The 16,465-nt window shown below is 33.2% G+C and overlaps 1 protein-coding gene and 1 pseudogene across 1 annotated transcript; both read right to left on the reverse strand.

Annotated features, from left to right (window-relative positions):
* Window positions 1-2,900: 2,900 nt before the first annotated feature.
* LOC143573356 (uncharacterized) lies at window positions 2,901-4,099 on the reverse strand (annotated as a pseudogene).
* Window positions 4,100-7,981: 3,882 nt separating this feature from the next.
* LOC143573357 (RNA polymerase II C-terminal domain phosphatase-like 2) lies at window positions 7,982-15,275 on the reverse strand. The gene is made up of 15 exons (XM_077058255.1): window positions 14,938-15,275; window positions 14,396-14,866; window positions 12,853-13,063; window positions 12,169-12,326; window positions 12,024-12,094; window positions 11,832-11,937; window positions 11,663-11,752; window positions 11,211-11,313; window positions 10,971-11,110; window positions 10,230-10,287; window positions 9,969-10,102; window positions 9,822-9,875; window positions 9,026-9,122; window positions 8,757-8,946; window positions 7,982-8,228 (listed from the first exon to the last, which is right to left on the reverse strand). Exons 1-15 carry the CDS (start codon window positions 15,205-15,207, stop codon window positions 8,150-8,152), a joined length of 2,232 nt encoding a protein of 743 aa, XP_076914370.1. The 5' UTR covers window positions 15,208-15,275; the 3' UTR covers window positions 7,982-8,149.
* Between the last annotated feature and the right edge of the window lie 1,190 nt (window positions 15,276-16,465).

The following is a 16,465-nucleotide window of genomic DNA, read 5'->3' on the forward strand; positions in this document are numbered from 1 at the left end:
TGAACTCATTAAAACTATGTAGTATTGATTAAATCTAATTAAATCATTAATTTCTCATATTCCCTTTCATCATTCTAGCCCTAATTTTACCATCGATGTTTCTTCTGCACCCATCTTCTTCTCTAATCTTCTGGTGAACACATATACACATATCTGATTAAGGTTAGTGAATAGGGATTTAATCATAACTTAAAAGAGAAGATCAAGCATTACTACTCGTTACTAGGGATTTTATTATTAATTTTATTATTATAAACAGTATATAAACCACATATTATCTTTTTAATTACTTTCACCTGAACCAAAAGAACAATATTTAATGCAACACTTACTGAGATTCTTATAGATTGTGTCTAGGATTACTTATTAGAACTGTTAATCTGTTTATTATTTTTTTTTAAATTTAATGTAAGAAAATTATTATTATACAAACACTCAAAGCAATATTAGCATCATAATTTATTCAAGACAGTTGAATATAATTCTTGGATGAATTGTTTGTATCCGAAGACATGTAGCCATGTGGGACACAAAGCCTTAGAAGTTAGAACCATGTTAAGTCATGAGCTGAGCCCAACTTTTGAAACTAGGCCCAACATTGTAATCCTTTTATTGCAATTCAAAAAAATATACTCTTTTTTACTGCCGGTTAACCGGTTTATTAACTGAACCAGTTTTGATTAAACTGTTTTTGAAAGGAGATATCAGTAACCAGTGAACCGTTTAGTTAATAACCGTACGGTTTACCTTACCGGTTAAAAACCAGTTTTAATAAAAAAAATTAAAATTGGCTACTAAAAAATAAAATAAACTCACTATTATCAAATTAAAGAGAAATTAAACGACAAGGATAACTAAACGAAAAAAAGAACGACAATTCAGTTTGTTTGATGATATATACTCATCGTAGTCGTCGTCTTCGATTAGTTTAGTTGCGGCTTCCGAAAGTTTAGTCGATGATCATGATATTTAGCTTTTACCGCCTTGTAATGTCTTGCAAAATTAGCTTTTGATGTTGCTTTGAGGAACACCTTACAATTCTTATAGCAAGCCAATTCAATGTTGTTCGACGAAAATGTTACAGGGCTTCTCTTTGTTTGGTACCAACATGAATAAGTCAAACATCGACATTTGCCATTTGAGTCTTGAGATTGAGATTTAAAGGATTGTCTGGTTGTGGTGATGGACCAGTGGTTGTTGTCTAGAGAGTAGGGTAAAGGAGGAATGAAATAACAAAAAAAAAATGATGAGGTGTGAAGGAATGTTTTTGATTGAATAAAATTTTTTGTGTAATGATTGATTCCATTTCATTAACCAGCCAAACAACCTTTTTTTTCATTCTATCACATCGATTCATTCCATTTTCTACTCTCATTTCTGCATACCAAACGCTATACAAAATGACTAGTTTGCTTATCAGGAAAGAAAAACCCATATTGTAAAGTACAACCCATCGAATGATCACCTTCCTTTCTATACATGATTCAACCTTATCAATCGATTAATCATACAACCAGTCAACCACAAACCGATTAATACCTATCGGTAGAGATGAAAATATTGGTTTAATTGTTATTGTACTTTTGGTTAATAATTGAACGGTTATTTATCAACACGTTCAAATCCGGTTATTCCAATAACCGTCATAAATGGTTTTGATAACTCTCTAACCTAGGTAGTTGGTTAGGTTAATTACCCAACTAGTTAACTGGTGACAAGTTATAATAACAAGTTTTGATCCAATAAATAAATAAATAAAATCAGCTAGATCCTAAATAAATAAAACAAACTCAATATATACTTTTAATTAACTAGACATAGCATCCTTAAAAAACAAAGAAGAAAAAACATTTTATTTGATGATATGTATCATCGTTGTCTTCATATTTAGTTTTTTATTTGTGGCTCCTGGGGCTTCGGTTAACAATTCTGCAATGTCATTATAAGCTTTCGCTGTGTTGCAATTAATGTCTTTCCAAATGAGCTCTCAAAGTGGAGTTGGACATGACTTTAATTAACAGCTTACAATTCTTGTATCAAGCCGTTACTGTACTGCTGATATTAGACTTAATTCGAACTTGGTAAAAAAATTGAGGGTTCTCCTTGTTTCTAGTATTCACACCATGTTTGCTTCATTTGTCTTTTGCGCCACTTTGAGCGTTTTTTTGTTAAAGAGGTTGTGTAATCAAACCGCGACATTATACATACATACCTACATACATACATACAAACATACATACTAATTCATTGGGAAAAAAAGATCAAAATTGGTTTATGACGACTATAAAGCCGTTTAAAAACCATCAAAAAGAAAACATTACTAACGTCAATAACCGGTTATCAACCTTTAAAGAAAACCGTTGTCGGTTAACTGGTTCTTGGTTGAGAATCTCTAAACAACCTTTAATCTACAACTAATATCGTTTACAAACCGGTTCTTATTATGCCTGTCACAAAGCAGTTTTGGTTTCGAGTCCGTTTCAGTTTTGGTTAAGTGGTTAGCATTTACATCTCTACCTACATGTCCGGTTAACGGTCTCAAACTGACTGACAAATTCGTGTATTTCAATTTTCAACCAAAGCATGCACCATCATGAACAAATTGTAATAAAAAGAATAAATATTCGTTTTTCTTTTCAAATAACACGCATGAAAAAAAAGAAAGAAAGATCATTATACAAATTTACATGTTACCTTTCTTTTACGTAAAAGAAAATTTACCATTAGTGTTATTTACTTCTCATGCTTTTTAAATGAAAAGCAGTCATGAATTCCATTTCTAAAGCGGTTTTTCATCTTCAGTCCCGTGGCAGATGTGGAAGAGAGAAGGATGGAAAGAACGTGTGTCATGTAAAATAAAAAAACTTAAAACGCATCCTTCTATTAAAATAACTGCAAACCACACAATGATCGGAAATCTTGCAATAACGCTTTCTTCTTCAATCATTAAACTTCTACTTTGTTTATTCCACAAATGAACCCCATAACTTGACTCCTTTAACTGCGCCACCTTAGCTTCCACCCATTTCCGCTGACCTGCATCCACGGGCTGCATGTACAACCCGCCAATTCGGGTCCAACCCACAGGATAAAACGCTCGTGGCGGTAAAACACTAAAGTTTGACTCAGTTTTTCTTTCTCTTCGTTCCACTACTCTTGAAACAAGATAAGGTCCATTATAACCCCATCGGTTTTCATTGAAAGTCAACGCAAATTCTTCAATAAAATCATACAATAACGGATGGTTTTTGTCGAATATCAAAAACTGCGTTGTTTAATCTCGTCCAGTTCCCGAATCGGTTCGCGCTTTGAGCTCCTATCGAGTTACGTAAACCACTAAAATCGTGTAACGGGATGAAGTCGGTATCGAGATACACGCCCCCATATTTGTAAAGCACGACGAGCCGGATCAAATTCGATAAGTTCTGTGATAACGGGATTTCACCGGGATCAGTGATCCCGGTCTTGATATTATCAAACCATGTTTTTTCGGGAGTGTTTTCGAACAGGAAGTTGAGGTCGGGTTCAATAACTTGAACCCGAAACCCTAGGTTGATCACAGGTTTCAGTATTTGAAACCTGTGATCAAATTCAAATTCCCGGTAGCTGTTTGATAGTATCAGCAAACAGCTATCAGGATTTGACTTGAACAGAGCTTCTACTGCAAGAATCTCTCGTTCTCCAAAAGAATTAAAAGGGGACGAAATCCAAGTCATGAAGAATCGAGTTTTACATCCTTTAAAAAACTCGTTTGCGCAAGTTTCAAATTCAGGGTTTGAATTCAAAATATCGAATTTGGGAAGCTTGTTTTTGAGTATGTGATTGGTATGTGGTTCTTGAATGATGAGTTGTTTAACGATTAATATTGGTTTGTGAACCGGTGAAGCTGAGCTCAAGTGATTTATGATGAATTTTGTGATTGGTGAAAACAGTTGAGTTGAAGTTGAATGAAATGAAAGTGTTTGTGTTGAAGGTGTAGGTTAAAATGATTGCTATGAAACATACCGTGGTGAATATATGGAATACGGTGCGACGGTTTGCGATTGCGGTTGCTCCGCCGTTGGTCAGTCGGATTAGAGGAGAGAATGTTTATCATCATTGATTAGATTATGAGGAACTAGTTCATGATCGAGTGTTGAAGCTTTTATTTTGGAGGGAATGAAGAGGAAGAGGATAATAAATAATAATACTAATTATTATTATTATTATTATTATTATTAATTAATCAAACAACAAAAATTGACTTTTGAAGAGTCAATATTCTTGTGGAAATTAACTTTAAACCAATGAGGAAGAGTGAGTCGTCGAAGTAGACGTGCAAATGTGATTAAGGTTTGGTGGGTCCCTCACTTAAGTAGTTAAATATTATGGAATCCTAAATTAAATATTTAGATATCATGATTCATACCGTTCATAAAAAAATATCATGACTCATGACAAAATTAAATTTCGTCCTTTAAATATAGAATATTGCAAATTTGGTAATTAACAACTTCAATTCATATTTCACCATCTCTTCCATATTAGCGCAACATCGTGTCAATCTATTTTTCAACTATAGAAATATCCATCTTTCATCCAATCTATTTTTCACTAGTTTAATAATAATAATAATAATAATAATGATATAACAAAAGTGGTCATTGGTGAACAAAGTGTGAATGTGTTTGGGAGAATCGGGAAGTATATTCGGTCTTTCAAAGAGATGGAGCGGTATTCTCAACGAGATCGAGTGTACCCTGAGGGCTCTCTTCTTGGCCTTAGCTACAAGAATCATACTTCACAATTAGGGTTTGAAACAGATTTTATCATTTCTGTTAATTGACGTTAAGATTTATGTTCTAGCAATAAGAACGTTGCCGTAACTTTTACATCAACGGTCCAAGACAATAGCACTACAATTTCTTAATATAGTCATTGCATAAATCGGTTCTAATGCTAACAACATCGACATAAATTTTAAATTCCTTTGTGATTTCATTTTATATCTTGAGAGTAGCGAGAATTCGTATAATAAGGAAGATGGCAGGGGTTATGTTAAACACTAAACAGTAAATATAGGGGCTGTTTGTTTACATCTGAATGAAACCATTCAGCTTTAAACATCTGATTCATTCAGACTTCAGACTGTTTGGTTCCAAACAGAAAAACAACTGAATGGTTAAAATTAAGTCTGAATCATTCAGACTTGTTGTTGTTGCTGAATGGGACATATGTTCATTCAGATCTAAATGAACCAAACAGCCTTAGTCAAAAAGAGTGGGTGGGGCGAAACTTAATATTTAAAGTCTTAATTATCATAGAGTTTTTTTTCTTAAACATAAATTTATTTAAAATAAATGAGCTATAATAAGTTAAAATAAAATATAACATGATGATGCGAATTAATTTCTTAAATAATATAATGCACAAATTATACATGATATATAAAGTATAAACCTATTGGAGAACATGAGAAGCATCAAGTACAAGTCAATATATTCGTTTGAAAAAAGAATTAGAATACCATTTACAGAAACATTATCATACCCATGTATAATATTGTAAATTAAGATATCAAATGTGTTCTAATCTCGTTGCCAAACACATGCGAGGGATATGCTCAAATGAGTCCCATTAAATAATTAGAAGCATAAGATAGCTAGAAAATAACTTTTCGGTTTATGATCATATAAAGTGCCAGGGGCGGATCTAGTATATAAGGGGGTTCACGAGAACCCACCGAGTTTCGATTTTTTAGTAAAATGCCTATATAACATATTAGAGTACATATAAAATGGTAAATGAAACAATTAACAAAGTGAATTGTCGTCTAGTGGGAAAGACTTTTACTCCTTACAAATTGACAACCTAGGTTCGAAACCCCATAGGCACATGGTTATTTTTTTCCTTGTTTTCTTTTTTGTTTATCCATTAAGTCACAGGTAATTAGATCCAAAACTCATGCATTCTTTACCTTCCTATCTTTCACTATAATTTCTAAGTCATTAAGAAAGGGCTCGAACCATTCTTCTTTATCACTTTCATTTTCATCTATCAATTTTCTGTATTTCATATATATTGATTTGTACTCTGTTAATGAACCTTTTTTCTCCCAAATATTATGATTTTCATATAAATTTGTTTACTAAAAATCAACAAAATTAACTTTAATTAGGGCGATTCAGCTATAATATTATTTTGGCTTTGATTTGAATCATTAGCGTATATGGTCAAACCATATGTAGTTTTTTTAGTTCAAAACAATCGAATTTATGTTATGTGCTTTTTTAATTTCTAATGACGATGTTTGTTTTTTTGTTATTGTATATTTATATTACGTGATGAACCTTACCCGACCCGAACCGTTAAACCAACGTGAAAATTTTTATGTCCGGTCATATAAAATTAAAGCAACCAAAACAGTGAACCCACTAAAAAAAATTCTGGATCCGCCACTGTAAAGTGCACAAGAAGAGAACACTCGATCAATCTACGCTAGATTAGCATAAATTTATTCTACTCTTTTTAGCGTATACCTAACGTACAACAAACTGAAATTCATAAGCCCGGTCTAAGCCGGTCTCATGATATAACCCTAAATTCACTTCAGTATCACCGCAACAAATTTAATCAACAAAAGTTACAAAATAACAAAATATGTTTCTAAATAATACTGTAGACCCATACTTAAATTCAACAACTAATGTAGTGTGCATGCCAACAAATATGTATATATATTTCATAACAACACGGACCCTCTAATTATAGTTCTAAATGTACACATTTGTTCACTATTGGACTAGATCTCTTACCACTTGAAGAGAAATACCATTATACGCAACTTGATATCATTAGTTTAATGGGTTTTAATCAAATACAAATTAAATTAACGTGATAACTGTAAGAATTAAGTAGTGTAATTATATATACAACATAGTGTAATTATAGCATAGTGTACATAGCGTAATCACACTATGATGTTATTACATAATTACACTACTTGATTCTCACAATTAATACATTAATTTAATTTGTATGTTAACTTTCCCCTAAGTTTTACTATTAATCTATTTTATATATATAAGATTGGGATCGTGTGAGAACCATTTGAAAATTGAGAATTTTGAGAACCATTTTGGACCACAAAAAAAATTTTCAAGAAAAAATAATAAAGAAAATCTATAAAACCAAAACAAATGCAAACATAATAAAAGTAAAAAAATCAAAACGTTTATCTAGCATCTCGGTTTTGTTTTAATATATTTTTTGAATGAGCTTTTTTGTGATCCAAAATGATTGTCAAAGTTCTCAACTTTAAAAAGTTCTTTTATATATATATATATATAATAGTTCTTCTAAGATTGAATTTTAATTTATAATCAAATGTGTTTTTGTTGTCCTTTCTTTTTGGCCAATTCTCACCTTCTCATGTTTTTATTTTTCTCCCAATCTAGACCATCAAATTTATTTTTGATAAATATACGTATAACCTAAAACAACGTATATATACTATCAGTGGCGGATCTTGACAATAATTTCAGAGGTAGCGTAAAAAAAATTAACCGTACGTTAAGATTTTTTTACCAGTTTCGCGTTTAGCGGTGCTAATTACATGTTTTACGCATAGCGGAACCCAACATAGGGTTTCGCCACATGTGTCTGGTTACGCGTTTGGCGTGTCCTGGGCTCGACTTCGTGAAACAAGCGTACCGACGTCCAGTTCACCCGTTTGCAATGGCAGATCAAAACAAGTTGGTTATAATAGGTCTTCCCAAAATAACCCAAACATATTTACTTATTGATATTGTAAAATTATTCAAACTTATTAACATAAAGGTTTAGTAAAAGGGATGTGTTCTGACATTTCTAAAGTTGAAACCACGCCATCTATTTATGAAAAAGTTGGGAATAAAAAAAAAACCGTCTCCTTCAGCAATCATATACCATGCATGCATACATGTGTTTGTTGCATATGTACACACACATACTAGCCGAAAAATTAGTCTCTAATTACCATTTTACTCAAAGACTAATAATATTCCTTTTCCCTGTACTTACATATGTAAAGAGTAATTTACAAATTAAACCCTCCAAAAAGTACCTTTCTCCAAGCTGACAGTAATTACAAACCCTAAACCTTCTACATATTCTTATTGTCTTTGCCAATTCACATGACTCTATTCCGTTTCGTTGATTGCTGTCGCGCGGATGATGAATTTGAAGAATTTTCAACCGATTCTTGAAACCTATAAATCAAGAATATATAATATATAATGTCATGTTCTAAAGACTAAATGAATGGGTTTATCAACAAGTCAACCATCACTTGCTGCCCATATTGCAACTTTAGCCCCCATGTTTCAAAAACTACAACTTCAGAACAACTGTTTTCACTAACGTAACATCGTTGGACTGGTCCCTGAAATGTTTGGAGGTTAACCTTTTACCTTTAAGTGCGTGTGAAATTACTAAAATATCCTTACATTAATAATATAGTAATTAATAATAAATCTTTTCTTGGCCCCACACCTTTTTTAACTTTTAATTATTCCATGAGACTTTTTGTCAACTTTAAAAACAGGAAAAGTTAACCTCCATCCATTTGAAACCAACGGTGCTATTCATGCAATATGTGATTGTGTACTTAACTCTTTCAAAATTCAAATTAGCGTAAAAAATAATGTAATATTGCATTGATACTCTTTTTGCAAACACAACTTAAAGCAATTAGGTGCTAACAGTTAACTTTCCAATCCTTAAATCACATTCTTTACCTTAGCGAGTCGACTCGGTTCTGAACCAGCTGACCCGTCGAACCAGAGGTAGGCCTCGATTCTGCATCTTTGACAACTTCTTCATCTGAGTCAGATTCCCATAAGAATCCATTTTCCGTTTCACTAGTTTGGCTATCGAGATTTTCGTTTATGGTTTGTGATCGGGAGACAATGCTTGCAACATATTTATCTGCAATGATATAACAATCATATGTTATAATCAAAGAAAATAACATAATAAAACAAATTTGAGTATTTAAAATTCTTGCCAGCTAGGCTTCGAAGGGCGTTTTCAGCTGCCTGTTGTTGTGCATCTTTTCGGGTTTTGCCCATCCCAAAACCTATTTTCTCACCCGTGAACAGAACCTGCAGTGTTGACCCAAAAAACCACGAATGAAGGGTGTTTGTGTCTGTTCATTTAATTTTAACCGAACAAACAGTTGGACACAAACAATTATACAAACAAGGTTTCACTTTTCTTGTTCGTGTTCATTCGTTAAGAAAATGAGCATGTTCATGTTCGTTCATTAATAGTCTAAACGAACAGTTCACGAGCGTAGACAAACAAACATAACTGAGTGAACACCAACTAAAGTAAACTAAACATCAAGATACTGGGCCTAAAAGATCAATAGAACTTCACTAAATTGTAATGAGTGATATCTTTGATTTCATAAACTAAAATAAGATATAAGAATCCTAAAAAATCAAGTGACCATACAAACAGGCATAAATGAACAAACGTAAACAAACAATGTTCATGTGGTTCATTTAACTAAATGAGCAAAAAAAACTTGTTCATGCTCGTTTGTTTATTAAAATAATAGAACTTCCCGTCAAACAATACACTAAACATTCGGTAGGCTCACATGCCTATCTAAATTTAAAGCTTTTGTCAATTCTAGAGTTTTTAAAAATGACAAAAATGTACCTGAATCTAATCAAAGAAACAAATTTAAAAGAATTGTTAAAACATATCCAAGTAGATTCAAGGGTACTGTTGTCATTTTACAGTTTCCCACTAAGTTAGGCTACCAACTAATAGTAATGGTGTACTCTGCTCACCTCATAAGAAAACTGCCAGTCCCTGTTGGAGCTCAGAATGGATCTATACTCAACCTATATATTAATAAACACAAATATATAATAAAGCATAATAAGAATAACCAGAAATAAGAGCTTGTTTTTATACTGGAACATATTATCATATACCTTAGAACCACATCTTTGTCCAATTTCTTGCAGCACTCCTATCGATAAAGACGGTTGTGAAAGGTTTGAATTTCCACTATCGGCGGGTCCTCTTTTGTTATTTAAGAATGATTGACTATGTGACACGCCTATGTCTTCCACAAAAATGAAAAAACGAAATAATAAGTTAACACTAGTAAATCCAAAATACTAAAAATCTGTGCAATACTTTAATAGCAAGCTAATAATTTATAACAATCCTCATAAAGTCAACTAAAATACCTGATGGTTGACCTGCTTGTTGCAAAGTCTTCTTTTGCAAACCATATCCATGGAATACCTAAATATAGCATCACAAAATTAGATGGGTAGACGTGGTAATTTCAACACATTAACTTAAAAGTTTTAAGAGTTAAATACGTTTTAGTCCCCGTGGACCGTGGTTTGACTCAAATCACTCGTTTAGTCCATAAGTGTATATTTGGCTTCTTTGGTCCAATAGTTTAATTTTCGTATCAATTAAAGTCCAGCCCACTAACCCCATCCAAAATTTTCTGTTGACTTTTTTGTTAAAAGACCAAATTATACCCTTAGATTATTTGTGTTACTTTTAAGATATGACCAAAATGACCTTGTATTTAATGTTAAAAAGTAACTTATAAAACTAATATACATTTCATAACTATATTAAATCATGTGGGCCACCTCTAAAGAAACTTTCAAGGGTACTTTGGTCTTTAAATAAAAAACTGACAAAAATGGGGTTAGCGGGCTGGACTTTTAACTGAAAAGAAATGAAACTATCGGACTAAAAAAGTCAAATTTACACTAATGAGCTAAAAGGGTTATTTGGGTCAAACCACAAACACTAAAACCGTATTCAACTCAATTCTAATTTAAATTCCAAAAACGGAGAAATGTGTTTGCAGGTGGACCTAAACTGATCCAACTGTAAGAAAGAGCCCATCATATAAACCCACATGGGATAATGTTAGTAAATATTTACTATTAAATATTTAATACCTCATCATTCTTTGGCTCAGATACAGGTGGTTGAAACCCTGCAGAGAAAGAGCTAGCTGTACCATGAGACAAAGGATAATAACCAGCTCGTTGTTTGTTTAATAACTCAGGTCCTTGGATAGGGCCAAGTAAGCTAGGTTCTACAATACATAATGAAATATATTAAAGTTTTACACCAAAACAATATACACCAAAATACACACTTTTGTGTGTGGAAAGAGATGCTTTATGAGTACATACTCTCAGAAGGCGTCATTGATCTGAAAGATGGTGGACCATAGATACCTGTAGCTGGAAGTAACGGCTGAGATCTTTCAGATTTTTGGTCAGCATTTCTAGTATCCTAAACAAAATGAAACAGAAAAAAGTAAAATTTATCTCTGAAAAATTCAGGTCTACATGCATGACTGTGTAAAATAAATAGGATCAGGATCACTTCACAACTTCTAGATATCTTAAGAACTTATGTAAATTCAAATATACATACTTTGGTCATTACACACATGTAAACTTGTGACTGGATATGTATAATCACAAAATTACATATAATAAATGACAAATCTACCCTCAAATAATATTAAATATAAAAAGTAAATAAAATGATTGGTTGTTAGAAGTTTTTGAGAGCTAAATAAATTGGAGTTCTAAGGAGATCCAAATCCTCTGTGTGTGTGTGTGTTTGGAAAGTCTACCTGCTGATTCAGTCTAGGAGCAACTTCAGGACCATTGATTCCCTCTGCCATTGGGGCATTTGAATTGCCATTTGGTACAAAACTAGCATCCTGAAAGAAAGATATATTCGAATAATCAAGAATATAATAACTCTAAATATCAAAATCTATAAGTTTGTTATGTACTCACTTCTGACATAAGATAGTTGCAAACGTCTGGTGCAGATGGTAGATTTAAAACTTCATCTTCATGAAAGAATTCAGAAACTCTCCTTATATGATTCTCATCAAATTCTCTAGAAAACATAGCATAAGTAAATAAACTATTCTTCACGTGTATGATATAGTAGAAAAACATTGTTTAAACATGATATAATCTTACTTAAAGAAACCACCTCTAACATTGCACGCAACATTCCTTGCCACACAAAGAACTGGAACAGCATTTGTTGTCTATCAAATTCAAGATAAAATCATATTAGTAAAACAATCAAATAAAGAAAATCAAGATTGTAACTTTATGATACCTCTGCTTGTGGAGCATAATAAGGAGTGAAAGCAGGTACCACATGAACTCGAGGTTGATCTTTATCTTCCCATACTTTTAACCTATCATCAATCACCATGGCCATTCTTGAATGACAATTCCTATCTTGGAAAACATTTAGCAAAGACTTACGTGCACCTACGCAATAAAAGCTAGAAATTTAGGGCATTAAAGATAAGTTCTAGGGTGTAAACGAAATAAAACAAACTGAACGAGATCTTTTTCATGTTCGATCGTTGACGGTTCATGAACATATAATAGAACAACTTCTTTGTGTACGTTCATTCAAAAAATGTTTTTGTTAGTTTCTGTTCGTTAATTTCATAAACTAACACAAATGAACATGTATTAATTAGAAAAACTAAAAACAGTCTTAAAAACATTAAAAAAAATCAGCACTAATAGATAAACTAATAAATATATAAAATATAAAACATTAAAATGTCAGGATAATAAACTAAAATATATAAATATAATATATGAAAAAACCTTTGATGGTCAAACATAAACAAAAGACCAACATTAACAAACTTACCATTGAACGTAACCCTAAAGATAACCCTTGTTTCATGGCTTTTCTAAAGGCCGAGACTTTAATCTCCATTACTAAACCCTCACACCAAACACGCCCTAATATACTTTACTTAATAAAAAAGATGCTTGCCTGATTTGACACATACAACGCGGGTCAACAGTTGTTTAGGAGCGATTAGGTGGGACCCAGGGTCTAGCAGCCTCCACATCTCCAATGCATAATCTCTTTCAGCCATAGTGCACACAAAAACCTCAAATCTTTTGCGTCCTTTTGCAATTAAATAGCTTCTTAAATCCTCCCAGGCAGGCCGTAATCTCACAAGCACACTCGTATCACGAATCTGTATATGCAAACAAAGTATGACCAAAGATTTATAACTAACAAAAGCTTGTGAATGCATACATAAGTGCACACATATATGACACTGCTAACATTTGAGTGATTTTAAGACATATCAACACATGTAGGTCCAACCAACAGTCTGTAACCTATTTATCCCTGGTGCATCTCTCATTTTCCACAAGTACTATTCCTTTTGTGTAACAAGCAGATATCAACAATAACCAGAAAAATAATAATACCAAAGGCACAGAAAACAGAACAAACAATAGCTACCAAGTTCTTAAACCTTAATAACGTGATTGCAAGTTGTTAAACCTTGAATGATTACCACCCTTTCAAAGTTCACCAGTACCTTCAAAAATCACAATCCACGAACTTGCATATAACATAGTGATCCTCATAGATGAAAATGTCATCTCATTTTCACAGTTAAATCAAAGATAAATTCAATTGGGGTAATTTTCTTAACAAATATTAATATTCTTTGTAGTTTGTTATCCTAGAAAGATATATGCCCTAAAAGTAAGGAGATGAATGAAACATAACCCATGTAGCATATTCTTAGAAATTAGAAAACTGACTAAAACCAATTAAATAAAAGAAACTGAATTAGAAGAAAAAGGAAAATAAAGAGTTGCGAGCAAATGTAGAGAATGTTTGCACACAGGGCAACTCACATAGCCAAGCCATCCGGTTGGATCAAGCTCACCCAAGCTTGACCGATTCCACACGAACCATGGATCCCTGATGATGGCCTGATTCCGTCAACGGCTAGTGCATTCAAATGCATAACTACTCACATGTCCTAGGTGTAAAATCAACTATGTTAGACTAAAAAACAAAATTAATGGCATTGCAAGATCTGATAAAACCTTTGCAATCAAATCCTTTTAACTACCATAAATACAAACATCCATCATCACAAATTCGTCTGTAGCCAAATAAGTTTCTAAAGAGTATCTAGCTAGGGATTGCTAAACCTTCCAGAAGTGAGTCACAACCCACAACTAAAATCACTTCAACTTTAATTAAATAAAGACGAATAATGATCACTGCAATTTCATATTTAACCACAATAGACTTCATGACACATTTTGCGAGGGCTTGCTAATGCTTTCAGAATATAATGAGTTACTCACAACTCAAGTTCCAATCTTTGGTCGTAAATGATAAGTGCATCCCAGTTTCTCCAACTTTACCTTTGCATGATAGAGGTAAACAGGCTGCTAAACAGGATATATCACAATAGTTCTAGTAGCAGTTCTAAAATACATAACATTTCATTATATCAATTAAAACGACACTACAATGAACCAGCTTATGTCCTAACCTCTGGATTAATGCGAGTTAACACAACATTCTTTTCAGGCAATCTTATAACCGGTCGCTGAACACGTTCATTCCCAGCAGCGTTAACAGGGACTTCCTCCATCTTCGCATTATACGTCTGTCCATTATCCGTAACAGCATCATTCTCAGCATACTGCTTCAACAACGCCCGATCCTCCATGTATCTCTTAAGCTCAGACGTCATCCCGGAAACACGAACAGGATCAGACTCATGCCCAATCCAACCCGTCAAAACCTCAATCCTATCCTCAAACGACTTCATCGTGTTTGCAACAATAAGCGTCTCGTCTAAATCAAACACAATCGAAAGACACCGCATGTTCAACATCCCTAAACACGAAGTATACAACTGAGCCGGAACCGAACAACACCAGAAACACGGAAACCTCTTTAATTTGCTCGGCATTGCCACTAAATGCACCTCCTCGTCTCCAATTAACACCACAGCTGTCTGTAATTACACCAAATTCAATAAACTAATCAACTATTACCATTTCCAAACAAATATTGAACAATTAGTACCTTTAGCTCGTAGAAACAGGCGGCGTGGAGATCGAGAAGCGGTTGTTTAACCGGAGAGAAGGATTCGAGCTTACACCGAACCGGAAGCGAAGATATTGTCAAGAGAACAGAGAGAGGAGGACAGCGTTCGCTGAGGTGAGAGATATGATGAACCCTAATCTCGTTGTTTGGGAACTGGAAGGTCTTATCCGCAGTAGGAATAACATCCAATTCACCCAAACAAACATCTCCATGGTAAACCGTAGATTTACTAAACCCTAAACGACTCATTTACAAATTACAATTACAATTACAACATCGAATTGGAATGATATTATTATTATTATTATTATTATTATTATTATCTCAAAGCCTTGAAATGCATGAGGAGAAATAATAATAAATGGAAAATACAAATTGACGGAGATTTGGGAAGGATTGAAGTAAACTACTACTACTTCTTTCACTCGCTTTCTCTCTCTAAAACGCCTCTTTTTTTCTCTCTCTACAAACGGTTGCAAATGAGGAGTGTGTGGGGGGTATATATAGAGGGTGGAGGTGTGACTTCAGGCCTGGAGTTGGGTTCATTTACGGTAATACCAAGGAATTTTTCCTTACCGGGAATGCTTTTCGCGATGATGTTTGATCGGGATGTCGTCAACTAATTTGGGCCGTTCGATTTTATGGGTTTTCTATTTTCTTTTTTTTTTTTGAAAAATGAGCTTGTTTGTATCGTGTGACGCCTAGACAGTAAATTGATGGTTTTTGTTTTAGTGGTCTAGTAGCCTAATATATATATACTGGTTTGATCCTCCTGTGTTATGGGAGTTTATTTAAAATTTTGTTTTTAATCGTTTTGCTATTTTATGATGATTTTTTTATTTTTAACGTAGTTTTGTTTTAATTTAATACATATATATTAGTTTGTTATTATATTTTTTAACGTTTAGGTTTTATCAATTGAGATGTTTAGGTTTTTAGATTTTTCACGAACAAACATAAACGAACACGAGCATGTTGATTTTATTAATTGTACAAACATGAGCACAAATATTTGTCTAATGAAAAAAGAGGTGTTGATGTAGTTGACAATGGTGGGTAGTATTGGAAGTAAACCGACGATGGAGATGATAGACCAACAACGAAGAACATGTAAAGCTGATAAATTAAATTAGGGTTTGATAATAAAAGTGTTTATCAATAAATGAGATCTTATAGCCTATTTGAGGGCTATTAAAGTTTGGTAAGACACATAATCCATGAAAAATATTCTTTTATAATTAAGGGGTTATTTCACAAATAAATGAGATGTTATAACTCGTTTAAGGGTTATCCGGGTTTGGTGAGACCTATGACCCGTGAAAATTATTGTTTGCTTATGCAATTATTTTACAAATAAATGAGATGTTATAACCTATTTAAAGACTACCCAAGTTTGGTGAAACCCATACCCGCAAATTCGGGTCAAATGCATGAGAAGCCTCCATTTACAAATCAAACAATCTGGTGGCTCTAAAGAATGGGGGAACAACCTGAGAGCCTCCAGTAA

The sequence above is a fragment of the Bidens hawaiensis genome, unplaced genomic scaffold, assembly GCF_021521415.1.
Source record: "Bidens hawaiensis isolate Kalapana, Puna unplaced genomic scaffold, B.hawaiensis_p1.1 tig00026395_1, whole genome shotgun sequence".
Classification (NCBI taxonomy): domain Eukaryota; kingdom Viridiplantae; phylum Streptophyta; class Magnoliopsida; order Asterales; family Asteraceae; genus Bidens; species Bidens hawaiensis.

Excerpts from the sequence above, each read along its gene's own strand:
- LOC143573357 (XM_077058255.1), bottom strand. The coding sequence starts at position 15,207 with ATGAGTCGTTTAGGGTTTAGTAAATCTACGGTTTACCATGGAGATGTT. Across the intron at positions 13,064-14,395 it reads TAACTCGCATTAATCCAGAG|ATTCGTGATACGAGTGTGCT; the intron begins GTTAGGACATAA and ends TTGCATATACAG. Across the intron at positions 11,111-11,210 it reads ATCAATGACGCCTTCTGAGA|AACCTAGCTTACTTGGCCCT; the intron begins GTATGTACTCAT and ends TATGTATTGTAG.